The 27,200-nt window shown below is 54.4% G+C and overlaps 1 protein-coding gene across 8 annotated transcripts in view; it reads right to left on the bottom strand.

Annotated features, from left to right (window-relative positions):
• Positions 1–3,362: 3,362 nt before the first annotated feature.
• The window catches only part of FCHO1 (FCH and mu domain containing endocytic adaptor 1), a 42,556-nt gene continuing 18,718 nt past the window's right edge, over positions 3,363–27,200 (bottom strand). For 5 of the 8 annotated variants that reach the window (XM_054538740.2, XM_054538741.2, XM_024236444.3 and 2 more), the window contains 23 exons: positions 26,395–26,536; positions 22,690–22,842; positions 22,372–22,476; positions 20,694–20,792; positions 20,508–20,604; positions 18,766–18,810; positions 18,568–18,652; positions 17,972–17,996; positions 17,539–17,596; positions 16,892–17,070; positions 16,782–16,806; positions 16,367–16,418; positions 14,832–14,923; positions 14,191–14,466; positions 11,445–11,557; positions 11,249–11,336; positions 10,968–11,076; positions 9,637–9,792; positions 8,592–8,724; positions 7,903–8,102; positions 6,181–6,236; positions 4,998–5,162; positions 4,091–4,560 (listed from right to left, as the gene is read on the bottom strand). In XM_054538740.2, the coding sequence (XP_054394715.2) occupies positions 4,538–4,560; positions 4,998–5,162; positions 6,181–6,236; positions 7,903–8,102; positions 8,592–8,724; positions 9,637–9,792; positions 10,968–11,076; positions 11,249–11,336; positions 11,445–11,557; positions 14,191–14,466; positions 14,832–14,923; positions 16,367–16,418; positions 16,782–16,806; positions 16,892–17,070; positions 17,539–17,596; positions 17,972–17,996; positions 18,568–18,652; positions 18,766–18,810; positions 20,508–20,604; positions 20,694–20,792; positions 22,372–22,476; positions 22,690–22,842; positions 26,395–26,536 (2,476 nt within the window). In that variant the 3' untranslated portion in view covers positions 4,091–4,537. Of the gene's footprint in view, positions 4,561–4,997; positions 5,163–6,180; positions 6,237–7,902; positions 8,103–8,591; positions 8,725–9,636; positions 9,793–10,967; positions 11,077–11,248; positions 11,337–11,444; positions 11,558–14,190; positions 14,467–14,831; positions 14,924–16,366; positions 16,419–16,781; positions 16,807–16,891; positions 17,071–17,538; positions 17,597–17,971; positions 17,997–18,567; positions 18,653–18,765; positions 18,811–20,507; positions 20,605–20,693; positions 20,793–22,371; positions 22,477–22,689; positions 22,843–26,394; positions 26,537–27,200 lie in introns of all 8 variants that reach the window. The other 3 variants (XM_054538744.2, XM_054538745.2, XM_054538743.2) reach the window with 2 other exon arrangements.

The raw sequence follows: 27,200 nt of genomic DNA, 5'->3' as shown, positions 1-27,200 counted from the left end.
TGGTGGCGGGCTCCTGTAATCTCAGCTACTCAGGAGGCTAAGGCAGGAGAATCGCTTGAACCTGGGAGGCAGAGGTTGCAGTGGGCCAAGATCGCACCACTGCACTCCAGCCTGGGCGACAGAGCGAGACTCCATCTCAAAAAAAAAAAAAAAGTACCATCCTGTGACAGGGTCCCCGCCCATCCCCTCCTCCGCCAGGTACAGGCCCTCCAGAATTCAGGCTGCTGGGAGGATGTGAGCTCTAGCCCCGCCCCACTCACCCAGGGAAACTGAACCCTCCCCCCCTTTTCCCATGTGGAAGACATACAGACATCCTGAGTCCCCAGTCCTTTTAAACCGGGTGCTTCCGAGGTTCACTGGACGCAATAGCGTGAATTCTGGTGCTGGAGGGCCCGGGTTCAAATCCGGACTAGAATGATCCTATGATCCCGCCATTGCCCTCTTAGGTGTCTACCCAAAGGAGTTGAAAATAGGTGTTGAAACAAATGCTTGCATAGGGAAGTTCATAGCAGCATGATTCACAGTGTTCTTTTCAGCTACTTGGGTGGAGATAACCCACCCAAGTGTCCAATGGATGAATGGATAAACAACATGTGGTCCATCAGTGGAGTCTTGAGTCTTTTTTTTTTTTTTTTTTTGAGACGGAGTCTCGCTCTGTCGCCCAGACTGGAGTGCAGTGGCAGGATCTTGGCTCACTGCAACCTCCACCTCCCAGGTTCAAGCAACTCTCTTGTCTCAGCCTCCTGAGTAGCTGGGATTACAGGCAACTGCCACCACACCCGGCTACTTTTTTGTATTTTTAGTAGAGATGGGGGTTTCACCATGTTGCTCAGGCTGGTCTTGAACTCCTGACCTCAAGCAATCCACCCGCCTCAGCCTCCCAAAGTGCTGCGGTTACAGGTGTGAGCCACTGTGCCCTGCCTGGAGTCTTAGTCAGCCATCAGAAAGACTGAAGTCCTGGCCAGGTGCAGTAGCTCACTCCTGTAATCCCAGCACTTTGGGAGGCTGAGGCAGGCAGATCACTTGAAGTCAAGAGTTCGAGACCAGCCTGGCCAACATGGCAAAATCCTGTCTCTACTAAAAATACAAAAATTAGTTGGGCAAGGTGGCGCATGCTTGTAATTCCAGCTACTCGGGGAGCTGAGGCAGGAGAACTGCTCAAATCCAGGAGGCGGAGGTTGCAGTGAGCCGAGATCATGCCACTGCACTCCAGCCTGGATGACAGAGTGAGACTCTGTCTCAAAAAAAAAAAAAAAAAAAAAGAGATTGAAGTCCTGATAAGAGATTGAAGTCCTGATCCCTGCTACAACAGGGATGAAATAAAAAACACGATGCTGAGTGAAAGAAGCTAGACACAAAAGGCCACGTGTTGTATGATTCCATTTATATGAAATGCCCAGAACAGGCAAATCCAGAGACAGGAAGCGAATTAGTGGTTGCCAGGGGCTGTGGGAGGGGAAATGGGGCATGACTGCTGAAGGGGACGGGGTTTCCTTTTGGAGGGGATGAAAATGTGCTCAAATTAGATAAAGGGTGTGGTTGCACAATATTATGAATATACTGAAACTCACTGAATTGTTCACTTTAAAGTGGTTCATTTTTTGTTTTGTGAATTTCAGCTCAAAAGAAAATCCAATTAGGCCACTTACCAGCTGGGGGTGGCCTCTGACACGTGGCCCAGTTGATAGCACTGTGCCAGTGGATCACTCTGTACCACAGCTGAGGTTTTAAGGCCACCCGGGTGGAAGAGACCAGGGCATGTAAACTGCATAATGGCATCACGCCTGCCTGGGGTTGGCAGGTTTAACGGGTTCCGCGCCCTCTCTCTTGGAATTCACTCTTCTGAGATAGGTCACGTCACACCTGCTCTGGAAGGCTGGGCAGTTAGAAGTCCACACCTGGGAAAAGTGCCTTCTGCGCTTTTTTGTTCGCTTGTGTTTTTTGTTTTTGTTTGTTTGAGATGGAGTCTTGCTCTGCCACCAAGGCTGGAGTGCAGTGGCGCCATCTTGGCTCACTGAAACCTCCGCCTGCCGGGTTCAAGCAATTCTCCTGCCTCAGCCTCCCGAGTAGCTGAGAATACAGGCACCTGCCACCACGCCCAGCTAATTTTTGTTTTCTTAGTAGAGATGGGGTTTCACCATGTTGGCCAGGCTAGTCTCGAACTCCTGGCCTTAAGTGATCCACCAGCCTGGGCCTCCCAAAGTGCTGGGATTACAGGCGTGAGCCAATGTGCCCAGCCCTGTTTGTTTGTTTGTTTTTGAGAGAGAGTCTCTGTCTCCCAGGCTGGAGTGCAGTGGCGTGTTCTCAGGTCACTGCAACCTCCTCCTCCTGGGCTCCAGCGATTCTCCTGCCTCAACCTCCCGAATAGCTGGGATTACAGGCGCCCACTACCATGCCTGGCTTATTTTTGTATTTTTAGTAGAGATGGGGTTTTACCATGTTGGCCAGGCTGGTCTCGAATTCCTGACCTCAAGTGATCCACCTGCCTTGGCCTCCCAGAGTGCTGGAATTACAGGCATGAGTCACCATGTCCAGATGCCTTCTTCATTTTAAAAGGTGCCCAGCCTCATTTGTGTCCCGAGGAAGGCAAATAAAAGCTACTAGGAGGTGCAATGTACCCGCCACTTATCAGACAGGCAAGAACCCATGTCCAGATTAGGCTACATTATGAGGAGGTGGTGGCAAACAGATTTTGATTTTGTCACCTCTATAAAGCTCAGCTCTCTCCGACACCCAGGGCCCCACTGGGCAGGTGTGGTCTCTGAATTTACAGCCTAGGTGCTAAGACCCGCAAGGGAGAAGACATGAAGGGCTGGGAAGTCCCTGGGCTGTTTGTAGCCAGACAGGGCAGGTGCCGCAGCCACCTCTGCCCCCATTTGATGCCCCAACTCCTATAATTATCCTTCCTTCCTACAGTTGACGTTTTGTTGTTTTTGTTTTGTTTTGTTTTGATACAGGGTCTCACTCTGTCACCCAGACTGGAATGCAGTGGTGCAATCGGGGCTCATCACAACCTCTGCCTCCCAAGCTCAAGCGATTCTCCTGCCTCAGCCTCCCAAGTAGCTGAGACCATAGGCGTGTGCCACCATGCTTGGTCAATTTTCCTATTTTTGTAGAAACAGGGGGTCTTGCTATGTTGCCCAGGCTGGTCTTGAACTCCTGCTCTCAAGTGATCCTCCTGCCTCGGCCTCCCAAAGTGTTGGGATTACAGGCGTGAGCCACGGTGCCTGACTCTCAGCCAATGTTAATTATGCACTTGCTTTGTGCCAAGAATGCTCCCTGAACCTCTGCCAACTACAGGATTCCTCCCATCTTACAGATAAGGGAACCGAGGCACAGCCAGAGGCACTCTCTCTTTGGAGGACAGGGTGGGATGATCAGAGAGAGAGTGCAGCAGGTCTCAGGCCAAATCCTGCCTCCTACTTCCTTCCTTTTGAGCTTCGTCCAGTCTGGGCTTGCTCCCTGGGGTCTGTACAGCCTCAAGGTCAGGAACACGGGCCCTGGTTCCTTGAATGTCCATCAGGACCCAAGACTGTCCACTGGGCTCAGACCTGCTCCCCACTGCAGTCTGCTGTTACTGCTTCTGTCCTGCCCTCCCCAGTGGGCCACTCTTGCACACCTGCACCAAGGTCCACCCTCCTCCTGGGGCTCCCAAAGCTGCCTGGTACTACTGGGGGTTTTGGCCTGTAGTTGGCACTCTTCTAAGTGTGTGACCTCCCACAGATATCCAGTGAGGTGTTGCAGATGAGCTGAGGCTCAAGTCCCATGCTCAAAGTCACACAGCCAGTGGCGGCCAAGCAGGCTCCTCACTCAGCCTTCCTATCTCCACTTCCTGGCTTCCAAGAACTTTGTCCTGCTCACAGCTCTCTCCCTGCTACGTGGTATACAGTAGATACTCAATTAACATTTGTAGGTTGACTAATTGCTTCCTCATTGAACTAACAACCTTCCATCACTTTGCTTGGGATGTCCATTCCTATCTTGCAAACTCCTACTCATACCTCAAAACCCCATTTATAATGCCCCCTCCTTAGAAAGTCTTCCTGACTGCTTGGGAAGACTCCTGGCACCCCTTTCTGGGCTTCTGTAGTCCTCCTCCCTCCCTATAGCCCACGTCTGAGCCCATGGGGCTGGGGTGTCTGTGTCGTTCTTTCTCTCCCAGAATGGCCCCTGTACAGGTTGAGTGCAGTGCAGGGAGGGAGGTGCATTAGGTCTCTCGTATCCATCCACCTTCTCTTCCTCCCCTCTCTGGCAATGCAAAGGATACTTCCTGGAGCAGAAAAAGGTTTCCTTTTTTATTTTATTAGAAAATAAAGTGTTTATTCAAAGAACGTTAAAAGGCCAGGACCTGTGTGGGGTTGGCATGAGGGGGAGGAGCGAATCTCGGGCTCAGCCAGGCTGGGCGTGGGGCTCCTCTCCGTGGAGTATGGGCCTCAGGGAGGCTGGGGTGGGAGGCCCCAGGGTCCAGCAGGAGGGCAGGGGGCGGTCAGCCAGCACCAGGGCGCAGTGTAGAGCTGGGGCAGCAGCATTTGCGGGTTCAGCAGCTCACCAGGTACATCCCTGTAGGGACACAGCTGTGAGGGGGAGGGGTGGAGAGGAGGGGTACGGGAGGGGTTCCCCGGCTCTGACTCTGGGATGCTTCAATCATCCTTGTCCTCTTCAAAACACCCCCGTAACTCAGAGTCCCTGTTGCCACTGGGCCCCAGGAGCCCCTTGTTGGGGGCAGGAGAACAGGGTGGGGCTGGAGGAGGGGGTGGCAGGGGGGACTTCAGGCTCCCTGGCTGGGGTCCTTTCAAGGATGTCCTCCAGGGGCCAGCCCCAGACACACAGGGCCCTGACTCCTTGCCCACCTGTGCCTCCCATCTGGGGTCTCCTGGCCCCAACACCCACCTATCCTTCCCAAGGATCCCCACGCCCCAATCCCTCCCCACGCCCCGGGGCTTGCCCCCGTAAGGTCCCGGCTCCTGAGGTCACCCAGCAGCAGGGTTGGGGAGTACCTGTGGCAAACCTCCTCTTCACCAGCGACATGCGGTAACCGCTGCCCACCAGTTCCAAGTCCACGCCCGACAGAGTGGCCCCCTCGCTGGTGAACTGTGCAGCCACGGGGCTGGGTGTGCTGGGCCCTGAGAGCGGCTCCCAGCTGGCAGACAGGCGGCCAGAACCTGGGGAGACCTGCAGTCAGCTGCGCCCTGGCACCAGCCCCCGTCCCAGCTGTGAAGCAGGCTCCTCTTTGGCCCACAGCTGAAGCCCTTTGTTCTGTGGCTTTCGTGTGCCCCATCAGACCTCCCTTCGATCCCCTGCATCCATCTCTCATGGCATCATTGGGCTTTGGCTGGCAAGGGAGTCCTGCCTCAGGGCCTTTGCACCTGCTGTGTCTGGCCATTTGGCCCTGGGACACCCTCTCCTCCAGCTTTTTTTTTTTTTTTTTTTTTTTTAGAAACAGGGTCTGGCTCTGTCACTCAGGCTGGAGTGTAGTGGAGCCTCCAACTCCTGGGCTCAAGTGATCCTCCCACCTGGGCCTCCCAAAGCACTGGGATTCCAGACCTATGCCACTGTGCTCGGCCCTCTTCCAGCTTTTTTTTTTTTTTTGAGACAGAGTCTCACTCTGTCACCCTGGCTGGAGTGCAGTGACACGATCTCGGCTCACTACAACCTTCACCTACTGGGTTCAAGCGATTCTTCTGCCTCAGCCTCTCAAGTAGCTAGGATCACAGGTGCATGCCACCACACCCGGCTAATTTTTATATTTTTAGTAGAGACAGGGTTTCACCATGCTGGCCAGGCTGGTCTTGAACTCCTGACCTCAAGTGATCCACCCACCTCGGCCTCCCAAAGTGCTGGGATTACAGGCGTGAGCCACCACACCTGGCCTTTTTTGTTTGTTTGTTTTTGAGTCAGAGTCTGGCTCTATTGCCCAGGCTAGAGTGCAGTGGTACGATCACGGGTCACTGCAGCCTCCAACTGCTGGACTCAAGTGATCCTGCAGCCTGGGCCTCCCAAAGCACTGGGATTACAGACCTATGCCACCCAGCCCGGCCCTACTCCAGCTTTTTAAAGACTTCCTCAATGCCCATATTTGCTCACCCTCAGTATGTCCCAAATTCTTCCCCAACATAAATAAGTACCTCCCACCTGACCCCAGTCCCTCCTACCCAGCCCTCATGCACAACCACAGCTCACCCCCTGCCTCGGACACATCTGGAAGCCTCCAAGTGAGCCGCTTCTCCTCCAGGTTCCTGGCAGAGAAAGAATCTTGATCAGGGCTTCCCCAGAGAGGATGCTGAGAGCCCAGGGTCCCGCCTCAGCTGCCTCCTGGCTGTGTGACCCCATCAAACCTTCTCCCCCACTTCAACTCAATTTCCCCATCTGTGAAATGAGGGTGAGATATGGAACAGCCGTGGAGCCACACAGCCTTGCAGCACTTTTATGTGTGTGTGTGTGTGTTTGTTTTGTGTTTTTCTGTGTGTTTTTTTTTTTGAGATGGTGTCTCCCTCTGTCACCCAGGCTGGTGTGCATTGTTGCGATCTCGGCTCACTGCAGCCTATGCCTCCCGGGTTCAAGCGATTCTCCTCCCTCAGCCTCCTGAGTAGCTGGGATTACAGGTGCCCACCACCATGCCTGGCTAATTTTTGTATTTTTAGTAAAGACGGGGTTTCACCATATTGGCCAGGCTGGTCTTGAACTCCTGACCTCAGGTGATCCGCCTGCCTTGGCCTTCCAAAGTGTTGGGATTACAGGCATAAGCCACCATGCCCGGCTTCCTTGCAGCACTTTTAGATGACACATTGTGTCCTACAAGTCTGGCTTCTTCACAGCAGCCATTTTTTTTTTTTTTTTAATTTTTGTTTTTTAAGAGACAGCTGTCACCCAGGGTAACTCCCTGAAGCTTCAACTCCTGGGATCAAGTGATCCTTCTGTCTCAGCCTCCCGAGTAGCTGCGACTACAAGAGCACACTACCACATGATTGACTACTTTTTTTTTTTTTTTTTTTGAGACAGAGTCTCACTCTGTCGCCCAGGCTGGAGTGCAGTGGCGTGATCTCGGCTCACTGCAACCTCCACCTCCCGGGTTCACGCCATTCTCCCACCTCAGCCTCCTGAGTAGCTGGGACTACAGGCACCCGCCACCACGCCCGGATAATTTTTTTGTATTTTTAGTAGAGACGGGGTTTCACCGTGTTAACCAGGATGGTCTCGATCTCCTGACCTCGTGATCTGCCCATCTCGGCCTCCCAAAGTGCTGGGATTACAGGTGTGAGCCACCGCGCCCGGCCTAACTACTTTTTAAAATATTTTTTTGTAAGGCTGGGTGCGGTGGCTCATGCCTATAATCGCAGTCCTTTGGGAGGCCGAGGCGGGTGGATCACCTGAGGTCAGGAGTTCGAGACAAGCCTGACCAACATGGCGAAACCTCATGTCTACTAAAAAAATACAAAAATTAGCTGGGTGTGGTAGCAGGCACCCGTAATCCCAGCTACCTGGGAGGCTGAGGCAGAGAAAATCACTTGAACCTGGGAGGCGGAGATTGCAGTGAGCTGAGATCGTGCCACTGCACTCCAATCCACACAACAGAGCGAGACTTCATCTCAAAATAAATTAAATAAATAAATAAATAAATAAATAAAATATTTTTCGTAGAGATGAGGTCTCACCATATTGCCCAGGCTGGTCTCAAACTCCTGGCCTTAAGTGATCCTCCTACCTCAAGCCTCCCAAAGTGCTGCAATTACAGGCATGAGCCACCGCACCTGGCCCTCATAATATCACCCTTAGTGCTAAGCAGGGTGGGCTCACAGTTAACAGTCAGGCCGAGGGTGCACCCCTTAATCGTTGCATCAAGGAGAAGGTCTGGGGTTATAGGGGAAACTGCTGAGTTTTCCTTGGCCTCCCGCACGCCCTCACCAGGTGGCGGCCGGCTGCAGGCGGACGTTGGTCACAGGCTCCCCCACAGGCAGCAGGATCTGGACGTTCGTGAGCGGCGTGGGCACAGCCGTGGCACCGGGCCGGTAGCCGTACTCCACTGAGACCTGGGTGAGGGTGGCCCCACACTGCCAGTGGGCACTGAGCTGCAGAGGCACAGACTGGGGACCCGGGCGGGAGAACTAGGAAGAATGAGAATGGGAGAGAGGACACAGCTTGGGCCATCCCGTCTTGCCACACCGTGCGCTATTCAACCACCTTGACCCTGCGATGCACGCACCGCCCCAAGGGGGCCCAATCACAGGGAGATTTGATGGATGAGAGGCTGTATTACACCAGGTTTCCAGCAGGGGGCAGGAGAGCGCCTCATTCTGACAAAGTCTCCCAGGGAAGTTCGAGTGTAAGGTTCCGGGGCTGGGCTGCTTCTAGTTCATATAAACATACTATCTGCAACAGGGGATGCATGCTCTCCCACAGTGCCTACTCCTCCACCGTTCATTCCCGACCCACCCGGCCTACTCCCTCCAGCTCATTGGCTCTCACAGATTGGATCTCTTGAGGTCAGGAATTCGAGACCAGCCTGGCCAACATGCAGGCGCCTCCATGTCTGCTGCCGGCTCACCGTGTACCCCACTCCACCACCTCCTCCCAGCCCCATGCGGGTGGCGCACCTGGTATCGCAGCAGCACCACGTTGTAGTAGGAGGCGGTGGGGTTCTGCTCTGCCTGGCGCTGCAGGGCCTCGGTCAGAGCTGCCATGTTGAGCCAGAAGTCTTTGGTCTCAGGGTCACTCTGGGAGGGGTCACTGCAGAGACCCGGACTGATCACCTCAATCCTCGGGACATGCCCTCCCAGGGCTCCCAGCATTCAATCTACCCCTTCCTAAAGATGCAATTTCCTGGCCCACCCTGGGCCCAGCAAAGCCCTACCTGGGTAGTTGTGGTGGGGGCAGTAAAGGAGGGATGGAAAACAAGGGTCAGAGAGGGCAAGTTACTTGCCCCATGCCACACAGCAAATCCCAGGAGGTGGCTGGGTGTGGTGGCTCATGCTTGTAATCCCAGCACTTCGGGAGGCTGAGACGGGTGGATCACCTGAGGTCAGGAGTTTAAGACCAGCCTGACCAACATGGTGAAACCCCATCTCTACTAAAAATACAAAAATCAGCCAGGCATGGTGGCACATGCCTGTAATCCCAGCTACTCAGGAGGCTGAAGCAAGAGAATCACTTGAATCCGGAAGGCGGAGCTTGCAGTGAGCCGAGATCACACCACTGCACTCCAGCCTGGGCAACAAGAGCAAAACTCCATCTCAAAAAAAAAAACAAGCTGAGTGTGGTGGCTCACGCCTGTAATCCTAGCACTTTGGGAGGCCAAGGCGGGCGGATTGCCTGAGCTCAGGAGTTCGAGACCAGCCTGGGCAACAGGGTGAAACCCTGTCTCTACTAAAATAAGAAAGAAATTAGCTGGGTGTAGTGGCACATGCCTGTAGTCCCAGCTACTTGGGAGGCTGAGGCAGGAGAATTGCTTGAACCCGGGAGGCAGAGTTGCAGTGAGCCGAGATCACGCCGTTGCACTCCAGCCTGGGCGACAGAGCAAGACTCCGTCTCTACAAAAAAAAGAAAAAAAAATTCCCAGGAAGCAGAGAGGGAATTCAGAGTCCGGAAGCCCCTGACCCACAGCAGCCTCCGAGGCCCTCTCCCACTGCCCATCCATAGTACCTGAAGAGCAGATCGGCGTTGGGCTGGAAGTGCTCAATAGAGGTTGTGTGTACAAGCCGGAAGCTGAGGACAGGTGGGGGTGGGGTCCCGCTGAACACACGCACGATGCCAGCAGGGAAGGTCATGGTCAGCTCCCCAGTTACTCGAGCCAGGCAGCTGGGGAGGATGAGGGGACTGGGTGTTGGCTTAGGGCTCTACCTGGTGTCTCATCCTTCCCCTTGTCCTGGTTTCACTGGTGCCTGTGGCTCCCCAGACTCCTCAGACCTAGGAAGATGGCCCTGATGATCCCCCGTATCCTTTCCCCCAACCTTCTCCACTTTCGTTCCTGCCTGGACAGGAAGAATCCACCCTGGGCTGAGGGAGGCAGGAACATCTCCTTCCCTAGTTCTCTTTTCTCCTAGGCCACCAGGAGGCTCAAATTAAAATGTTCAGTTTTTTAGCTATCCTTTGCTTGGGTTTTTGATCTGACACTCTTCTCTTCTTCATGGTTTGACTTTCAGATCTTTTCTGCTGAAGGCCACCCCAATTTATATCCCTGCCCTCCGCTTGTCCCTAACCCACCCCCTTACCCCCTTACTGGGCCTAACTTCTAGTATTACTCCCTTCATCTCAATGCCCACGGCAGCCTTGGAGTCTACAGCAATGCCTAGCCCTGCTTAAGTGCTCTCCTATGGCTGGGCACGGTGGCTCATGTCTATAATCCCAGCACCTTGGGAGGCTGAGGCAGGTGGATCACTTGAGGCCAGGAGTTCGAGACCAGCCTGGCCAACATGGTGAAACCCTATCTCTACTAAAAACACAAAATCAGCAGGGTGTGGTGGCTATGTGCCTGTAATCCCAGAATTACTCAGGAGGCTGAGGCAGGAGAATCTCTTGAACCTAGCAGGCAGAGGTGGCAGTGAGCCGAGATCATGCCACTACACTCCAGCCTGGGCAACAGAGTGAGACCCTGTCTCAAAACAAACAAACAAACAAATAAACAAACAAAAAGTACAATAATTTAGTCGGGTGCAGTGGCACGCATCTGTAGTTCCAGCTACTCGGGAGGCTGAGACAGGAGAATTGCTTGAACCCGGGAGGTGGAGGTTGCAGTGAGCTGAGATTGCACCACTGCACACCAGCCTGGGCAACAAGAGTGAAACTCCGTCTCAAAAAAAAAAAAAAGGCCCTCCTATGGCTCCACTGCCCTCAGGACAGGGGCCTGGTCACTTGGCTCAGTGTTCAAGGCCCTTTCACCATAAGACAGACCATGAAGCACATCTGAAAGCTGTCCCTGCTGGACTCCCCCAACACAGACTCCTCACGGGCCCTGTCTGCCCATCACTGGGTACCTGGGGCTGTGGCCACGGAAGTAGGCATGGACGTACTCCGTGAAGGCTGTGGCTATGGGCAGGGCATCCTGGGAGCCCAGGACCACAGGGCTCGGACCCCGGGAGACTCCTGGGGGTGGTGGGGAGGGAATGGGGAACAACGGATAGACAGCATGAATATAGGCTCCAGGCTCGAGACTCCCCCTGCCCAACCACACCTCTGCCAACAGAGAAGCCACCCACCCAGACCAGAGAAGGTGACACTGAGGCCCAAAGCCAGGCCCAGGACCGCCCTCACGTACCGTGTCCTGTCTGGGATAAGAAGCTGGGCCGTTCCAAGGCAGTGCTGGGGGCTGAAGAGCCCAGTGGGGAGGGGCTCAGGGAACGAGACTGGAAGGGAAAGAGACAATCTGGGCTGTGAGTGCCCCAGGACTAGTGCCCAAAAGTGGACCCCAGAGGCGACCCCCAGTCCAGCTCCTGCCACGCCCCCCCACCTACCAGGTCCCCGTTGCTACGTGTGAGAGGGCAGGACACCTTCCTAGAGCGAAGTCTCCTGGGTGGGGCTGCCAGGCCCTCCCTGGCTGTGGGGTCAGCAGGTGCAGGCATCAGGTCTGGGAGCGAGTACAAAGAGGCACTGCTGAGATGCTGCCCGGGGCCTCTGGGGCCTCCCCAGAGGCACAAACTCAGCCAAAATCTTAGGAGGTGGGGTTTTCTGCAGAGACCCCCAATGGGTCTGAAGTCTTGGGGTTGCAGAAAAGGTGCCAGACAGGACTGTGGATACTGTCCACACCCCGACCCTCCCAGACACCAGAATGGTGGCCCAATAAGGGGTGAGCTCCCCATCACTGGGGGTATACAAGCAAGCACTGAAGGCTTAAGACACAGGCATGCTGTAAGGGGGATTCAACAGAGGATTTTTAGCCAACATTCAGCCATTTTGTGACCTCTACCCTTTCGGAGAACCTGACTGCAGCCACTTACTGTGGTCTGTGTCTGAGTCTCATGCCTTTAACACCCAAGCTCCCCTCCCTCTCCTGCTTCCTCAGGGTCCTGGTTCTGTTCCATCTACGAACGTGCTCCCTTGCTTGCCTACCTCCCCTCCCACCTACCTCCTCTCTCACCTGTACCCCAGGCTGTGCTCCCCTCTCTACCTGACTTTCTCACCCTCAGCACTGCAGATATTTGGGGGCTGGACCATTCTCGGGGGTGGGGGCTGCCCTGTGCACTGTAAGGTGCTGAGCAGCAACCCAGGCCTCCACCCACTGAATGCCAGGAGCACCACACCTGCCTGGTGGTGACAACCAAAAATGTCTCCAGACACTGACAATGTCTCCTGGGGGGCAGAATTTGCAGGGTTGGATAAGAGCCTCTGCTCAGGCCGGGTGCGGTGGCTCACACCTGTAATCTCAACACTTTGGGAGGCTGAGGCAGGCAGATCACCTGAGGTCAGGAGTTCGAGACCAGCCTGGCCAACACGATGAAACCCCATCTCTACTAAAAATACAAAAATTAGCCAGGTGTGGTGGTACGCACCTGTAGTCCCAGCTACTTGGGAGGCTGAGGCAGAGAATTGTTTAAACCTGGGAGGCGGAGGTTGCAGTGAGCCAAGATCACACCACTGCACTCCAGCCTGGGCAACAAGAGCAAAACTCCCTCTCAAAAAAAAAAAAGAGCTGCTTCTGCCCTGTGGTCTCCACCCACTCAGCTCTCCCTTGAACGGGCTCCAGCCTGGCCCTTTCCTATGGAGGGTGCCAGGCGCCCTTGTTGACACTACTGGGGACCTCGGGTGGTCACAGCCCACAGTCCCTCTGACTCGGGGGCTTCCCATTCTCCTCAGGCAGCCCCCAGGAGCCCATCCCGCCGCTCTCCCCCCATCTCCTGCTGTCCTCCGGTCTCCAACCCCTCTGGGCTCCCTGGCTCTGTTCTCTCCTCTGCTCTCCCTGGGTGGCTGCTCCTCCTGTTTTGATGACGTCTTCAAGGAGGGGGTGCTCTGACCTGACCTTCCCCACACTCAGGGTCCACTGTGCACCTAACACCTAAAGGCCCAGCCTCGACGTCCCCCAACCCTCCCTGACTCCACCCCTTCCCCATCCTCCTCCCTGCCTTGTCTCCGCCCCTTCCCCATCCTCCTCCCTTGACTCTGCTTCTTCCCCACCCTCCTCCCTCCCTTGACTCCGCCCCATCCCCATCCTCCTCCCTCCCTTGACCCCGCCCTTTTTCCATCCTCCTCCCTCCCTTGACCCCGCCCTTTTTCCATCCTCCTCCCTCCCTTGACTCCGCCCCTTCCCCATCCTCCTCCCTCCCTTGACCCCGCCCCTTTTCCATCCTCCTGCCTCCCTTGACCCCGCCCCTTTTCCATCCTCCTCCCTCCCTTGACTCCGCCCCTTCCCCATCCTCCTCCCTCCCTTGACCCCGCCCCTTTTCCATCCGCCTCCTTCCCTTGACTCCGCCCCTTCCCCATCCTCCTCCCTCCCTTGACTCCGCCCCTTCCCCATCCTCCTCCCTCCCTTGACCCCGCCCCTTTTCCATCCGCCTCCTTCCCTTGACTCCGCCCCTTCCCCATCCTCCTCCCTCCCTTGACTCCGCCCCTTCCCCATCCTTACTCCTCCACCCTCTCCCCTGCAGCGACCTGTCCACCCGCTTCTCCCATTGCCACCGTTAACCCCCATCGCCTACTTGCCTCCCTGGTTGCCTCCCCAGTCTCTGGTTTCTGCCCTCACTCCCGAAGCTGCCAGAGGGAGCCTGTGACCCGAGACAGGTCCCGCCCCTCGCCTGCTCATGGCCCTCAGGTTACTCACGGTAACATTCACAAGCCCTCCCTGGGCCATCAGGCCCTTCCTGGTCCCTGCCTTCTCTTCCTCCTCCTTCCCTCATCACCCCGTTCCAGCAGGCAGACCTCCTTGCTGTTCTTCAGACAGGCCTAGCACGCTCCTGCCCCAGGGCCTTTGCAGGGGCTGTGCCCTCTGCCCAGCACGTCTTTCCCCTCGTGTCCACGTGGTTCTGTCCTCACCTCCCTCAAATCTCAGCTCAGATGTCCCTTCCTCAGGGAGGGCCCCCACCTGGCACCCGCTACCGCCTGCCTTGCTAAATGTCCATCTCATTGTTGTCCCTGCAACGGTGGGAGGTTCTGCCTGCCTGGTCCTGCCTGTGTCTCCAGGAGCCTGATCAGGCCCTGCCCACAGCAGGCGCTCAATCCCCCGCCCAGGGTTCCAGCAACTCTCAGGCCTAGGCCCGCTGGACTCACCTCCTCCGGCCAAGGCCTCCAGCCCCCAGGGTCCTGGAGACGGGGCGAGGGGCTGCGGCGAGTCTGGCAGAGGCGGTGCCCGGATACCCCTGGCCTCTGGGGGTGGCGCCCTACAGCTGGGCGGGCTCTGCGGGGTGCCTGGGCGGGGGACCCAGGAATCTGGGGAGGGGCCAGGTGCCGCGTGGGACGGAGAGTCCAGGCCGGAATCCTCCACGTTTTCGGGCGACGAGGAGGAGAAAGGGGAGGGGCTGGAGGTGAAGCCCAGGCTGCTAGAGCCTTGGGGAGGGAAGCGGGCGGTCAGCTCCGACCCTCGCTCACTCAGAGTCCCTGCCCATCCTCCTGGAGGCCACGGCCACGTCGAGGGAAGGTCAAGGGGGCCCCCATTCAAAGTCCTTGTGCACGCCCCCAAGGCTACACCTTCTAGTGACTTCCCTCTCCACAAATGTCCGGCCCATCCACCCAGTCACCGCCCACTGGCCAAGGCCCCGCCCTATCTATGGCCCCGCCCACCCCTACACGGACTAGGCCTAGGCCTCCCTCCAGCCTGGCCTCCAGAGGACCTGATTGGCCTAACTTTGCAACGGCCCCACCCATCCTCCCTCCGGCCACACCCATGTCCTCCAATCTCTTATCCCCATCACCTGTAAAATCCTCGTGGTCAAAGGCTGACTCCAGGGGCGGCCCAAAGAGGTTCTTGGACACCTGCTCCTCTGACTGCAATCTCTCTGCACAGCTAGAGAGGGTGAGGCCAAGAGGGCTGCTTCTATTTTTCCCAAGCCTCATCCCACCCTGGGGCCTTTGCACATGCTGTTCCCAGTCTTTTTTTTTTTTTTAGACGGAGTCTTGCTCTGTCGGCCAGGCTGCAGTGCAGTGGCACGATCTCAGCTTGCTACAACCTCCGCTTCCTGGGTTCAAGCGATTCTCCGGTCTCAGCCTCCAGAGTAGCTGGGATTACAGGCACCCGCCACCATGCCCGGCTAATTTTTGTATTTTTAGCAGAGATGGGGTTTTACCATGCTGGCCAGGCTGATCCCAAACTCCTGACCTCAAGTCATCTGGCTGCTTTGGCCTCCCAAAGTGCTAGGATTACAGGTGTGAGCCACTGTGCTCAGCCTGTTCCCAGTCTGGAGTTCCATTTCCCCAGCTCTCTTCATAGCCACCTGCTGGCTCCTCTTTGGGGCTTAGCTCCAAGTTACCCCCTCAGGGAGGTTCCCATCCCCACCTCAAGGGAAGTCACTCCTGTCTTCACGTCATCGGCTTTAGTTTCTTCGTAGCACTTAGAAGTATCGAATATGCTCTAACTTCTTATTTGCTTTTTTTTGAGACAGAGTTCCTCTTGCTGCCCAGGCTGGAGTGCAATGGCACAACAGTGGCTTACTGCAAGCTCCGCCTCCCAGGTTCAAGCGATTCTCCTGCCTTAGCCTCTCGAATAGCTGGGATTACAGGCATGCGCCACCACGCCTGGCTAATGCTGTATTTTTAGTAGAGACGGGGTTTCTCTATGTTGGTCAGGCTGGTCTCGAACTCTCGACCTCAGGTGATCTGCCTGCCTTGGCCTCCCAAAGTGCTGGAATTACAGGCGTGAGCCGCCACGCCTGGCCCTATTTGCTATTCTTAAAATCTGAGTCACTAGAATGTGACTCTGAGAAGGGAGACCTGTCTCAGAACCCAGGCCCTAGAACAGCACAGGTACACAGCAGGCACTCAATAAATGTTCATCAAATGAATGACTAAATGGTCCCTCAAAAGCCAGCATGGGCCAGGCACAATGGCTCATGCCTATAATCCCAGCACTTTGGGAAGCCGAGGTGGGCAGATCACTTGAGGTCAGGAGTTCGAGACCAGCCGGGCCAACATGGTAAAACCCTGTCTCTACTAAAAATACAAAAGTTAGCTGGGCGTGGTGGTGGGTGCCTGTAATCCCAGCTACTTGGGAGGCTGAGGCATGAAAATTGCTTGAACTCAGGAGGTAGAGGTTGCAGTGAGCCGAGATCGCGCCACTGCACTCCAGCCTGGGTGACAGAGTGAGACTCTGTCTCAAAACAAAAACAAAAACAAAAAAACCCCAGCATGACGTCAACTCCCAGCCAGGACAAGAGAACACCAGGTGGAGACATGGGGAGGCAGAGGGAGGAGGTGGGGACAGCCCCCACCTGCCTACTCGTGTGGAACCCACCTGCTGGTTCTGGGGGCAGACCGAGGTCTCTGGGGTTTCCCAGCAGCGTCCCCTACAAGAGATGCACCTCCTTGAGCCTTCTTGTCACCCTGCCTGCAATGCTCCCCACTCCACAGACCAAGGGACCGAGGCTCGGGGGTGTCCAGCCAGTTGCCCAAGGTGATCAGCAAATCAGGCAGACATGGATTCAAGCCTGAGAGAGCCTGTCTCCAGATGCTGGCTCCTCCTGGCCCCAGCTACCCCTTTCAGCTCTCACTTAATTTCATAATGACCTCATTTTACAGAAAAGGAGACTGAAGGTCAGTGTGCTTAAGCAGCCTGCCCAAAGTTACAAAACAGAGCTATGATTCAAGCCCAAACCCATAGCCTCCCTTCCTTAGGATCCTCCCCACTCTGAAAACCAAAGGCTACTCACGTGAAGAATGGCGTTTCATGGTGCCCTGTGGACAAAGTGGGCAACATCACACACGAGTGCATCCAGCCAGCCTCTCCAGCAACACCCAGGGCACCCCTCCCACGCCTCACCCCTGGGCCAGGAGGAAGGATGAGGCTGCCTGCAGTGGCCCTGAGCTGTGCCGCTGCTGCCTCAGGGCTGCAGGCTGGAGCCCGGGCCGGGGCGGGCTTGATGTGAACATAGAACTTGCGGGGCTCTTCATCGTCGAAGTCGGAGTCGCTGGACGAGAAACGGGAGGGCTCGGCCGTGCGTGAGCTGCAGTCAAGGTCCAAGCCAATCCCAACACAAGCTTTCCCCCAGTCAGCTCTCCAATCCAGCCTCGTCCCTCCCTGCTCAAACCCTTTGAGGTCCTGCCCAATCCCATCGCTCACCACGCGCCACCTTCAGTCCTGACACCATGTCCCACTAGCACTCCCACCCCCTAGCCAAGCCTTTGCACAAGCATGCCCAGACCTAACTGGCAAACTCCTATTCAGCTGCAAAACCCCAACACTGGTGCCCCCTCCTCCACGAAGCCCTGCTAGCTCTCCTTTTCTCTCTCCCTCTTGCCCAGTGCTGACCTCATAGAGTGGGTGTTTACATTTAGGTTGGCTTCATCCACAAAGGAGACTCTCTCCAGGATGTACACAGAGAGGACTGCTGAAGGTGGACTGGTTATTGCAGACAATTTTGTCCTTGCTGTGCCAACAACTGCCCCCAGGGGGTGCCAGAAGGATATTGTTCTGGGTCACATCAGGCCGGACAGTGAAACCTTCTTCATCCACCTCTGGACATGTCTAGGGTAGTCGGGGGGCAGCAGTGAGTCAGGCTCTCCACTATCGAACCTTCCATCTCACCCAGACAACCGCCCCCCGCCCCGCACCCAGGCCTTGACTCAGACCTCAAAACCAACCCTGATGGCAATGACTGTCTTCCCTGGGTGTGTGGGCAGGTTCCTGGGACAAACTGAGCTTCGGCAGGGACATTATTCACACCCACATAGTCCACGGGACTTTGCAGCTGAGGTGGGATATGAACTCAGCCCCCAGGCTCCAGCCCGCCCCTCAATCTCGGCTCTTTAGTTTCCAGTAGGGATCTGGACTCTAGGAGCCAAGAGTGGGATCAAACTCCTTCCGCTTGTAGCCCAGCCTGACCCCTCCCACATCACTCACCCCTGAATCGGGCTCCAGGAAATCTCTGGGGATGGAGGAAGAGATGTTGGCGTCAGCTTCCGCAGCCCATCTGGTGCCCCCTGTCAGCCCCCAACACTGGACATGGAAGCTGGGGAAGCTCCCAGGCTGTGATATTGCCCTGAGCTAGCCCTAGAGGCGGTGGGACCATGGGGCTTGCTTGGGGAGGGGGTTGAATCTGAAGTTAGCTGAGTAGAGAGTGTTCTCAAACAGCCTGGGAGGGAAGGAATCCTGGAACTCATTTGAAGGGCTGCCTTATGAAGATAGGGAAAGTCGGGGCTAGCCTTGGCAAACAGAGCAATCCTGGGCCAGCTTGGGCAGGGAAAATGCTAGGTTACTCTGGGACACGCAGTTCCTGGCCTAACCTGGAAAAAGGAAGAATTCTGGACTAGCTTGGGCAGCGGTAATACTGAGCTAGCCTGGGGCAGAGGTACTCCTGGTCTAGCTCAGGTAGAGGGAATCCTGGTCCAGTCTGGAATACTCCTGGGCTATCCTAGGAGGGGACTTCTGGGATAGCCTGGGCAGGGGAAGGGATCTCAGGCTAGGCTGGGCCAGACTGGGCAGGGGTGCTTCCTCACACAGCTGCAGGTGGCTCCGGCTCCCGCTCCCGCCGGCTTAGTCCAGGAAGGCGAAAGGCCTTGGCTCCCCGCAAACGTTTCATCGCTGAGGATAGATTGGGGGGCAGCTGAGCACTGGGTGGTGCCTCCTTTCACATTCAGATCAGCCTCCCTCACCCCCACGGTCCAGCCTGGGCATCCAGGCCCAGACGTACTTGCCTTCCTGCAGGGCAGCCGCGCTGTATGCCTCGAAATCCAGAGGTCCTGAGACAGGAGACGGAAACTCAATTGAGGGGCTGGGCACGGTGGCCCATGCCTGTAATCCCAGCAGTTTGGGAGGCCAAGGCGGGCGGATCACCTGAGGTAAGGGGTTCGAGACCAGCCTGGCCACCATGGTGAAACCCTGTCTCTGCTAAAATTACAAAAAAGTTAGCCGGACATGGTGGCAGGCGCCTGTAATCCCAGCTACTCGGGAGGCTGAGGCAGGAGAATCGCTTGAACCCAGGAGGCGGAGGTTGCAGTAAGCCAAGACTGCACCACTGCACTCCAGCCTGGGCGACAGAGCAAGACTCTGCCTCAAAAAAATTTAATTAAAAAAAAGAGAGAGAGAGAGAAAAAGAAACTAAATTGAGGGTGGGGAGACTGGGCTTGGAAAGCGTAGTACACTTTTGGCCACAAAATGGCACCTGGATCTGAACTCAAGGTCCATCAGGCTCCTGGACAAGAACCAGCCCCACACCATCAGGAGTGGGATGGACCAAGGGGCTGGTCTGGTTCCAGCAGGGCAGTGCCACCGTAGGGGGTGACATGAGCTACTTCTACATTCTTCCAGCATTTGTGGCTGGAACTTGGGTTGGGTCGAGGGATGGACCATGCGTCTGTGCAGTGGGCTAGGCTTTGAGTGACAGGATGAGGAGTGGGAACTCTCTCCCAAGAACAATGGGGAGCCATGGAAGGTGTACGAGCAGGAGGCGAACACAACAGATCTGGGGCCTGTGAAGGGCAAGAGTGGGGCCCCATGCAGGAGGGGTGACCTGAGCCAGGGCCAAGCCGGAAGGACAGGACGAAGAAAGAACAGGTTTTGCTAAGTTAGTAAGACTTGAGGATGTAACTGTACACCAGCATTTAGTGAGTGCCTACTGTGTGCCTGGCACACCCTTTGCCCTTTACCTGCATGAAATTACTGAATGTTACAACATTATTAACATCCTCACTTTACACATGAGGAGACTGAGGGTCAGAGAAGTCAAAGCACAGGTCCTAGGTCACACAGCAAGTGATGAAGAAAAGACTCAAGCCCAGGTCTCACTCTAAAACTTTTGCTCTTAACTCCTCCCCCGTCCTGCATCTGAGCATTCGCAAATTGTTCTTTTGCTCAACAACCCTCAATGGCTCCCTTAGGCCCTGGGGGTGAAGTCTGAACAGCTGAGCCTGGCATTCAAGGCTCCTCTGGGATCTGGTTCAAAGAGATTAACACATAAGATCAGGCTGGAGAGCTGGACTCGTCAGCAGCCCATTTTTCCCATGAAGAAACCAAGGCCTGGCCATGTGCAGTGGCTCACGCCTGTAATCCCAGCACTTTGGGAGGCCGAGGCGGGTGGATCACCTGAGGTCAAGAGTTCGAGACCAGCCTGGCCAACATGGTGAAACCTCGTCTCTATTAAAAATACAAAAAAAAAAAAAAAAATTAGCTGGGCATGGTGGCACATGCCTGTAGTCCCGGCTACTTGGGGAGGCTGAGGCAGGAGAATCACTTGAACCCCGAGGCAGCAGTTGCAGTGAGCCGAGATCGCACCACTGCACTCCAGCCTGGGCGACATAGAGAGACTTCATCTCAAAAAAAAAAAAAAAAAGAAAAGAAACCAAGGCCCAGGGAGGTTCAGTCTCCTGCCTCTGGAGTCCTGCCTATTACCTGCAGCTGTGGCCCCAAAGCCCGACCCCCAATGGCTGCCCTGACTCACCAGGCTTCTCCCGGCCTGTGCCCTTACTCTCTGCAAACTTCCTGAGTAGCATCTCCACGCTGACGTTCTCGATGTTCTGCTTAAATTCCTCGTGCACCTGTGCCGGGTGGGCGGGGTGTGTAACTGGTCAAGGCCCCTTTGCCCAGCAGTGACCCCAGCCTCATTCCTCACACCTGCCTGACTCACCTGCCCAATCTGCACGTGCGTGTCCTCCACCGAGTGAGCATAGGAGCCCAGCAGCGCCTTCATGTGCCTCAGGTGTGTCTCCTCCATGGCTTGGAAGCGCTGAAGCAGGAGGGGAGAGGCAGGTGCAAAGAAGGTCAGGGCCAAGAAGGAGTGGCCATGTGACTCAGCCTGACCAATCAGAACACCCTAAGCCCTTGGCTCAGTGATTGATTTGGGGAAGGGCCAATGAGAGTCTGCCCTAGGACTTTCGTTGTATCTGTAGGAAAAGACACTTCCATTCCTGAGCCAATGTGCTGATGGGATGTAAGTGGGGGTTGCTGGTGCCCAGTTTGATGCACACATGTGCATGCATGCACACACATGCACACACACACACACACACACACACACACGGGCATGTCTGCCTGGGAGTGATGTCCCCAGAGAGAAAAACAGACTTAAGAAGCAGAAATGGTGGTCAGCTGTGGTGTGTCATGCCTGTAATCCCAGCACTTTGGGAGGCCAAGGCGGACGGATCATCTGAGGTCAGGAGTTCAAGACCAGTCTGGGCAACATGGTGAAACGCTGTTTCTACTAAAAATACAAAAATTAGCTGGGCGTGGTGGCGTGTGCCTGTAATCCCAACTACTAGGGAGGCTGAGGCAGGAGAATCACTTGAGCCCAGGAGGTGGAGGTTGCAGTGAGCCGAGATCACACCACTGCACTCCAGCCTGAGTGACAGAGAGACCCCATCTCAAAAAAAAAAAAGGAGCAGAAATTCACAATTTCCTGCCAGCACTATTTGAGCACATGGATTCAGCTATGACTGAAACCTCCACAACTCAAAAATAAAACTTTTCAGTTCCCTGAGCTTGTCAGTTTTTTAAAATTTTATTTTATTTATTATTATTTTTTTTTTTTATTTTTTATTTTTTTGAGACGGAGTCTCGCTCTGTCGCCCAGGCTGGAGTGCAGTGGCGCAGTCTCGGCTCACTGCAAGCTCCCCTCCTGGGTTCTCACCATTCTCCTGCCTCAGCCTCCGGAGCAGCTGGGACTACAGGCGCCCGCCACCATGCCCGGCTAATTTTTTTTGTATTTTTAGTAGAGAGGGGGTTTCACCGTGTTAGCCAGGATGGTCTCGATCTCCTGACCTCGTGATCCGCCCTCCTCGGCCTCCCAAAGTGCTGGGATTACAGGCGTGAGCCACCGTGCCCAGGCTTTTTCTTTTTTTTTTTTTTATATACATCTGTGGGTTTGAATGAAGGTTTCTATCACTTGTAACTTGAAAAAAGTTCTGATTCCTAATCCTGAGATTCCAATCTGCTTTTATTTGTTTATTTTATTTTTTCGAGACAGGGTTCCACTCTATCACCTAACCTGGAGTACAATGGCTCCACCTTGGCTCACTGCAACCTCCACCTTCTGGTTCAAGTGATTCTCCTGCCTCAGCCTCCTGAGTAGTTGGAATTACAGGCATCTGCCACTACGCCTAGCTAATTTTGTATTTTTAGTAGAGACAGGGTTTCGTTGGCCAGGCTGGTCTCAAACTCCTGACCTCAGGTGATCCTCCCGCCTTGGCCTCCCAAAGTGCTGGGATTACAGGTGTGAGCCACCACACCCTGCCTGGGATTTCTGCGGTCCATAACCTCCAGGGCAAAGGCATGTGTGGGTCTTAAAGGTACAGATGCCTGGTTCTTACCAGGGCTGAGTCCAGCATCTTCTGCTCAAAGTCAGCTCGGGCTGAGTTGTATTTTTCCACTGAGCGCCGCAGGCTCTCTGCCGCCTTCTTGGTTTTAGTCTCTGCCTACAAAGCACAGGGAGGAAACGGGGATGGGAGGGGGACACTCAGGGAGCTTCCCCCAGGCCCCATCACCTGGCAGGTGAACTTCTTGGGGTACCCAGAGTGCGATCACCCACAGGTTCCAGGACCGTCGCTCTGGGACGTGTTTCCACTCTCTGATCACGCAGCCCCTCTGCCCCGCGGCAAATTCCTGAGAACCCCCCACTGTGAGCCCACCTTGTCCATCTCCTTCTGGCTGGTACTCTCCCTCCGCAGCCGCTCCTGGTCCATGCAACGGTTCAGGTAGTTCTCGCGGGACTTGGGCAGGAGCTGGCTGATGCCCGAGAGTACCTGCACAGCATCCAAGGTGCCCACCACTTCCTCCTTGCACTGCGGGGTAGCAGGGGATTTCATGGGGAGACTGTGAAATTCTTGACCTCCCAAACACTCCATGTGATGTCAGCTCCACAGTGTGTGTGTGTGGGGGGGGGGGGGTAGCAGGGGATTTCATGGGGAGACTGTGAAATTCCTGACCTCCCAAACACTCCATGTGATGTCAGCTCCACTGTGTGTGTGTGTGTGTGTGTGTGTGTGTGTTTTGTTTTGGTTTTTTTTAGACAGAGTTTCGCTCTTGTTGTCCAGGCTGGAGTGCAGTGGCACAATCTTGGCTCACTGCAATCTCTGCTTCCCGGGTTCAAGCAATTCTCCTCCCTCAGCCTCCCAAGTAGCTGAGATTACAGGTGCTCACCATCACACCCAGATAATTTTTTGTATTTTTAGTGGAGACGGGGTTTCACCATGTTGGCCAGGCTGGTCTCTAAATCCTGACCTCAGGTGATCTGCCCACCTTGGCCTCCCAAAGTGCTGGCATTACAGGCGTGAGCCACCATGCCTGGCCTGTACGTTTTTCATTTCAAAACATTTTTAACTTTAAAAAAAAGTATTATTTACACATGGTTCATATTTCAGAAAGTTGTAAAGGGTAAGCCAGGAAAAAGCCTCCCATATATGGGCCCTCCAGCCTAGAAGTCCCCAATTATTACTGTGGTACTTCTCTAGAAATAATCCACATATGGATAAAGATGCTTGTTCTAACCCATGTTTTATGACAAACAGTGGCAGACTGTGTTGCTTAACTCACCGTTTTGTGTGTGTGTGTGTGGTTTTTTGTTTTTTTTTTTTTTTTGAGACGGAGTCTCGCTCTGTCGCCCAGGCTGGAGTGCAGTGGTGCGATATCGGCTCACTGCAAGCTCCGCCTCCCGGATTCACGCCATTCTCCTGCCTCAGCCTCCCGAGTAGCTGGGACTACAGGCGCCCGCCACCATGCCCGGCTAATTTTTTTTGTATTTTTAGTAGAGACGGGGTTTCACCGTGTTAGCCAGGATGGTCTCTATCTCCTGACCTCACGATCCGCCCACCTCGGCCTCCCAAAGTGCTGGGATTATAGGCTTGAGCCACTGTGCCCGGCCTTTTTTTTTTTTTTTTTTTTGAGGCAGAGTCTTGCTCTTTCACCCAGGCTGGAGTGCAGTGGCACGATCTCAGCTCCCTGCAACCTCTGCCTCCCGGGTTCAAGCGATTCTCCTGCCTCAGCCTCCCAAGTAGCTGGGATTACAAGCATGCACCACCATGCCCGGCTAATTTTGTATTTTTAGTAGAGACAGGGTTTCACCATTTTGGCCAGGCTGGTCTTGAACTCCTGACTTCAGGTGATCTGCCCGCCTTGGCCTCCCAAAGTGCTGGGATTACAGACATAAGCCACTGTGCCCAGCCTTTTTTTTTTTTTTAAGAGATGGGGTCTCACTATGTTGCCCAAACTGGTCTCTTAACTATTAGGCTCAGGCAATTCTCACACCTCAGCTCAGCCTCCCAAGTAGCTGGGACTACAGACGTGCACACCACGCCTGGCCTGCTTTTACCACTTAAAAATTCACTCCTGGCCAGACACAATGACCCATGCCTGTAATCCCAACATTTTGGAAGGCTGAGGCAGATATGTTAGATGTTTGACCAGCCTGGGCAACACAGCAGGACCCCTTCTCTCTCTCTCTCTGTTTTGTTTTGTTTTGTTTTTGAGACAGAGTCTCACTCTGTCGCCCGGGCTGGAGTGCTGTGTCGCGATCTGAACTCACTGCAACCTCCACCTCCCGGGCTCAAGTCATTCTCCTGTCTCAGCCTCCTGAGTAGCTGGGATTACAGGTGTGTGTGCCACCACATCTGGCTAATTTTTTATTTTTAGTATAGACAGAGTTTCACCATGTTGGCCAGGCTGGTCTGGAACTCCTGACTTCAAGTGATATGCCCGCCTGAACTTCCCAAAGTGCTGGGATTACAAGCATGAGCCATCACTCCTGGCTAGCAAGATCCCTTCTATACAAAAAATTTGAAAATCAGCAAAGCCAGGTGCGGTGGCTCACACCTGTAATCCCAACACTTTGGAAGGCTGAGGAGGGCAGATCACCTGAGGTCAGCAGTTCAAGACCAGCCTGGCCAACATGGTGAAACACTGTCTCTACTAAAAATGCAAAAAATTAGCCAGGCGTGCACCAGCACGCCTGTAATCCCAACTACCTGGGAGGCTGAGGCAGGAGAATTGCTTGAACCCAGGAGATAGAGGTTGCAGTGAGCTGAGATCGTGCACACTGCACTCCAGCCTGGGCGACAGAGCAAGTCTCCATCTCAACAAAACAAAACAAAAAACAAAAACAAAGTATTACCAACTCCCTTTTTAAACAAGAGTTAAAAACATGCAGATTTTGGAACTCTGTAAAGGCGATGCATCTATGATTCTACAATTATAAGCTTTGGATATTGTGGAATTCTATGAGTCTAAGACAGTTCTAAGATTCTAGGTTTATAAGAGTGTAAAAATAGTAAATATGAGTATCTTCCAATGCTTTAGAACAGCTGTTGGCAAATGTTTTCTGTAAAGGGACAGATAGTAAATGCGTTTGGCTTGATACAAACACTTGACTCTGTCGCTGCAGTGCCAAACAGCCACAGATGACAGGCACATCAATGGGCATGGCTATGTGCCAATAAAACTTTATTTACTGGCACTGATATGTGACTGTCATACAATTTTCACATGCGGTGAAATTTTATTTTTCTTTAGATTTTTTTCTAACCCTTTAATAATGTAAAAACCAGTGATAACCCATCTCTCTCTTTTTTTTTTTTTTTTGAGATAGTCTTTCTCTGTTGCCTGGGCTGGAGTGCAGTGGCACAATCATGGCTCACTGCAGCCTCGACCTCCCATGCTCAAGTGATCCTCCCACCTCAGCCTCCTGAGTAGCTGGGACTATCGGTATGTGCCACCATGCCTGGGTAGTTTTGGGTGGTTTTTTTTTTTTTTGGTAAAGACGGGGTCTCCCTATGTTGCCCAGGCTGGTCTCAAACTCCTGGAGGATCTTGGGCTCCAGCCATCCTCCCGTCTCAGCCTCCCAAAGTGCTGGGATTATAGGCATGAGCCACTATGCCAGGCCCAAACATTTTTTAAAAATTAGCCAGGCATGGTGGCGTGCACCCGTAGTCCCAGCTATTCTGTGGGGGCTGAGGCAGGAGGTTCGTTTGAGCCGAAGTGTTTGAGGCTGCAGGGAGCTCTGATCACGCCACTGCATGTGGGTGACAGTGAGACCCTGTCTCTTAAAAACAAACAAGCAAAAAAAAAAAAAAAAAAATCCCTTCTTAGCTGTACAAACACTGGTGGGGGGTGGGCGGGATTTGGCCCGTGGGCCACAGTGTGCTAACTCCTGGTCTGGAATTTTGCAAGTTTGAAATTCAACAATGCTCAGGTCTGTTAGACCCTGGGCTTGACGTTGTGGAATTAACGGAATTCTCGGAGGCGGACATCCGCAGGTTATAAAGCCCCAGAATATCTGGGGTCCTGTGAGCTGCTGGTGTTCCACACCCACCCAGCCGCTGGGCGGCGCCCACGACACACACCTTCTTGTGGGTCTTGAGCTGTTCCTCGCCGTAGCGAAGAACGTCCTTGATGAGATCCTGTAACTTCCGTGTCAGTTCCAGGTGGCACAGCGCCAGCTTGTCCGAGGAGACGCGGAAGACCTCCCAGAGCGGGGCGAAGGTCCTGGGGGCAAGCAAGGTCACACCCAGGGTTCATCAGGCTCACCCCAACCCGGGACAGCGCTGGCACTGGCTCAGGTATGTGCTGCACGCTGAGCCCTGCTAAACATGAATGAATACTAATTCATTTAATCTCCATAGCAGCTGTAAGAGGCGGGCCTGTGACAGATGGGGAAACTGAGGCATAGGGAGCTCTATAGCTCCTCCCAAGGCTCCTCAACAAATCAACATCAGAGCTGGAATTTAAACCCAGGCCCTGGTAATCCCAGCACTTTGGGAGGCCGAGTCGAGCAGGTCACTTGAGGTCAGGAGTTCCAGACCAGCCTGAGCAACATGGTGAAACCCTCGTCTGTACTTAAAATACAAAAATTAGCTGGGTGTGGCAGAAGAATCGCTTGAACCCAGGAGGCAGAGCTTGCAGTGAGCCGAGATCACACCACTGCACTCCAGCCTGGGTGACACAGCGAGAATCCAGCTCAAAAAAAAAAAAAAAAAAAATGGCTCACGCCTGTAATCCCAGCACTTTGGGAGGCTGAGGCGGGCGGATCACAAGGTCAGGAGATTGAGAGCATCCTGGCTAACACGGTAAAACCCCGTCTCTACTAAAAATACAAAAAATTAGCCGGGCGTGGTGGTGGGCACTTGTAGTCCCAGCTACTTGGGAGGCT

The sequence above is a fragment of the Pongo abelii genome, chromosome 20 (assembly GCF_028885655.2).
Source record: "Pongo abelii isolate AG06213 chromosome 20, NHGRI_mPonAbe1-v2.0_pri, whole genome shotgun sequence".
Taxonomy (NCBI): domain Eukaryota; kingdom Metazoa; phylum Chordata; class Mammalia; order Primates; family Hominidae; genus Pongo; species Pongo abelii.
The sequence above is the reverse complement of the archived record's forward strand: the minus strand, read 5'-3'. Positions and strand labels throughout refer to the sequence as shown.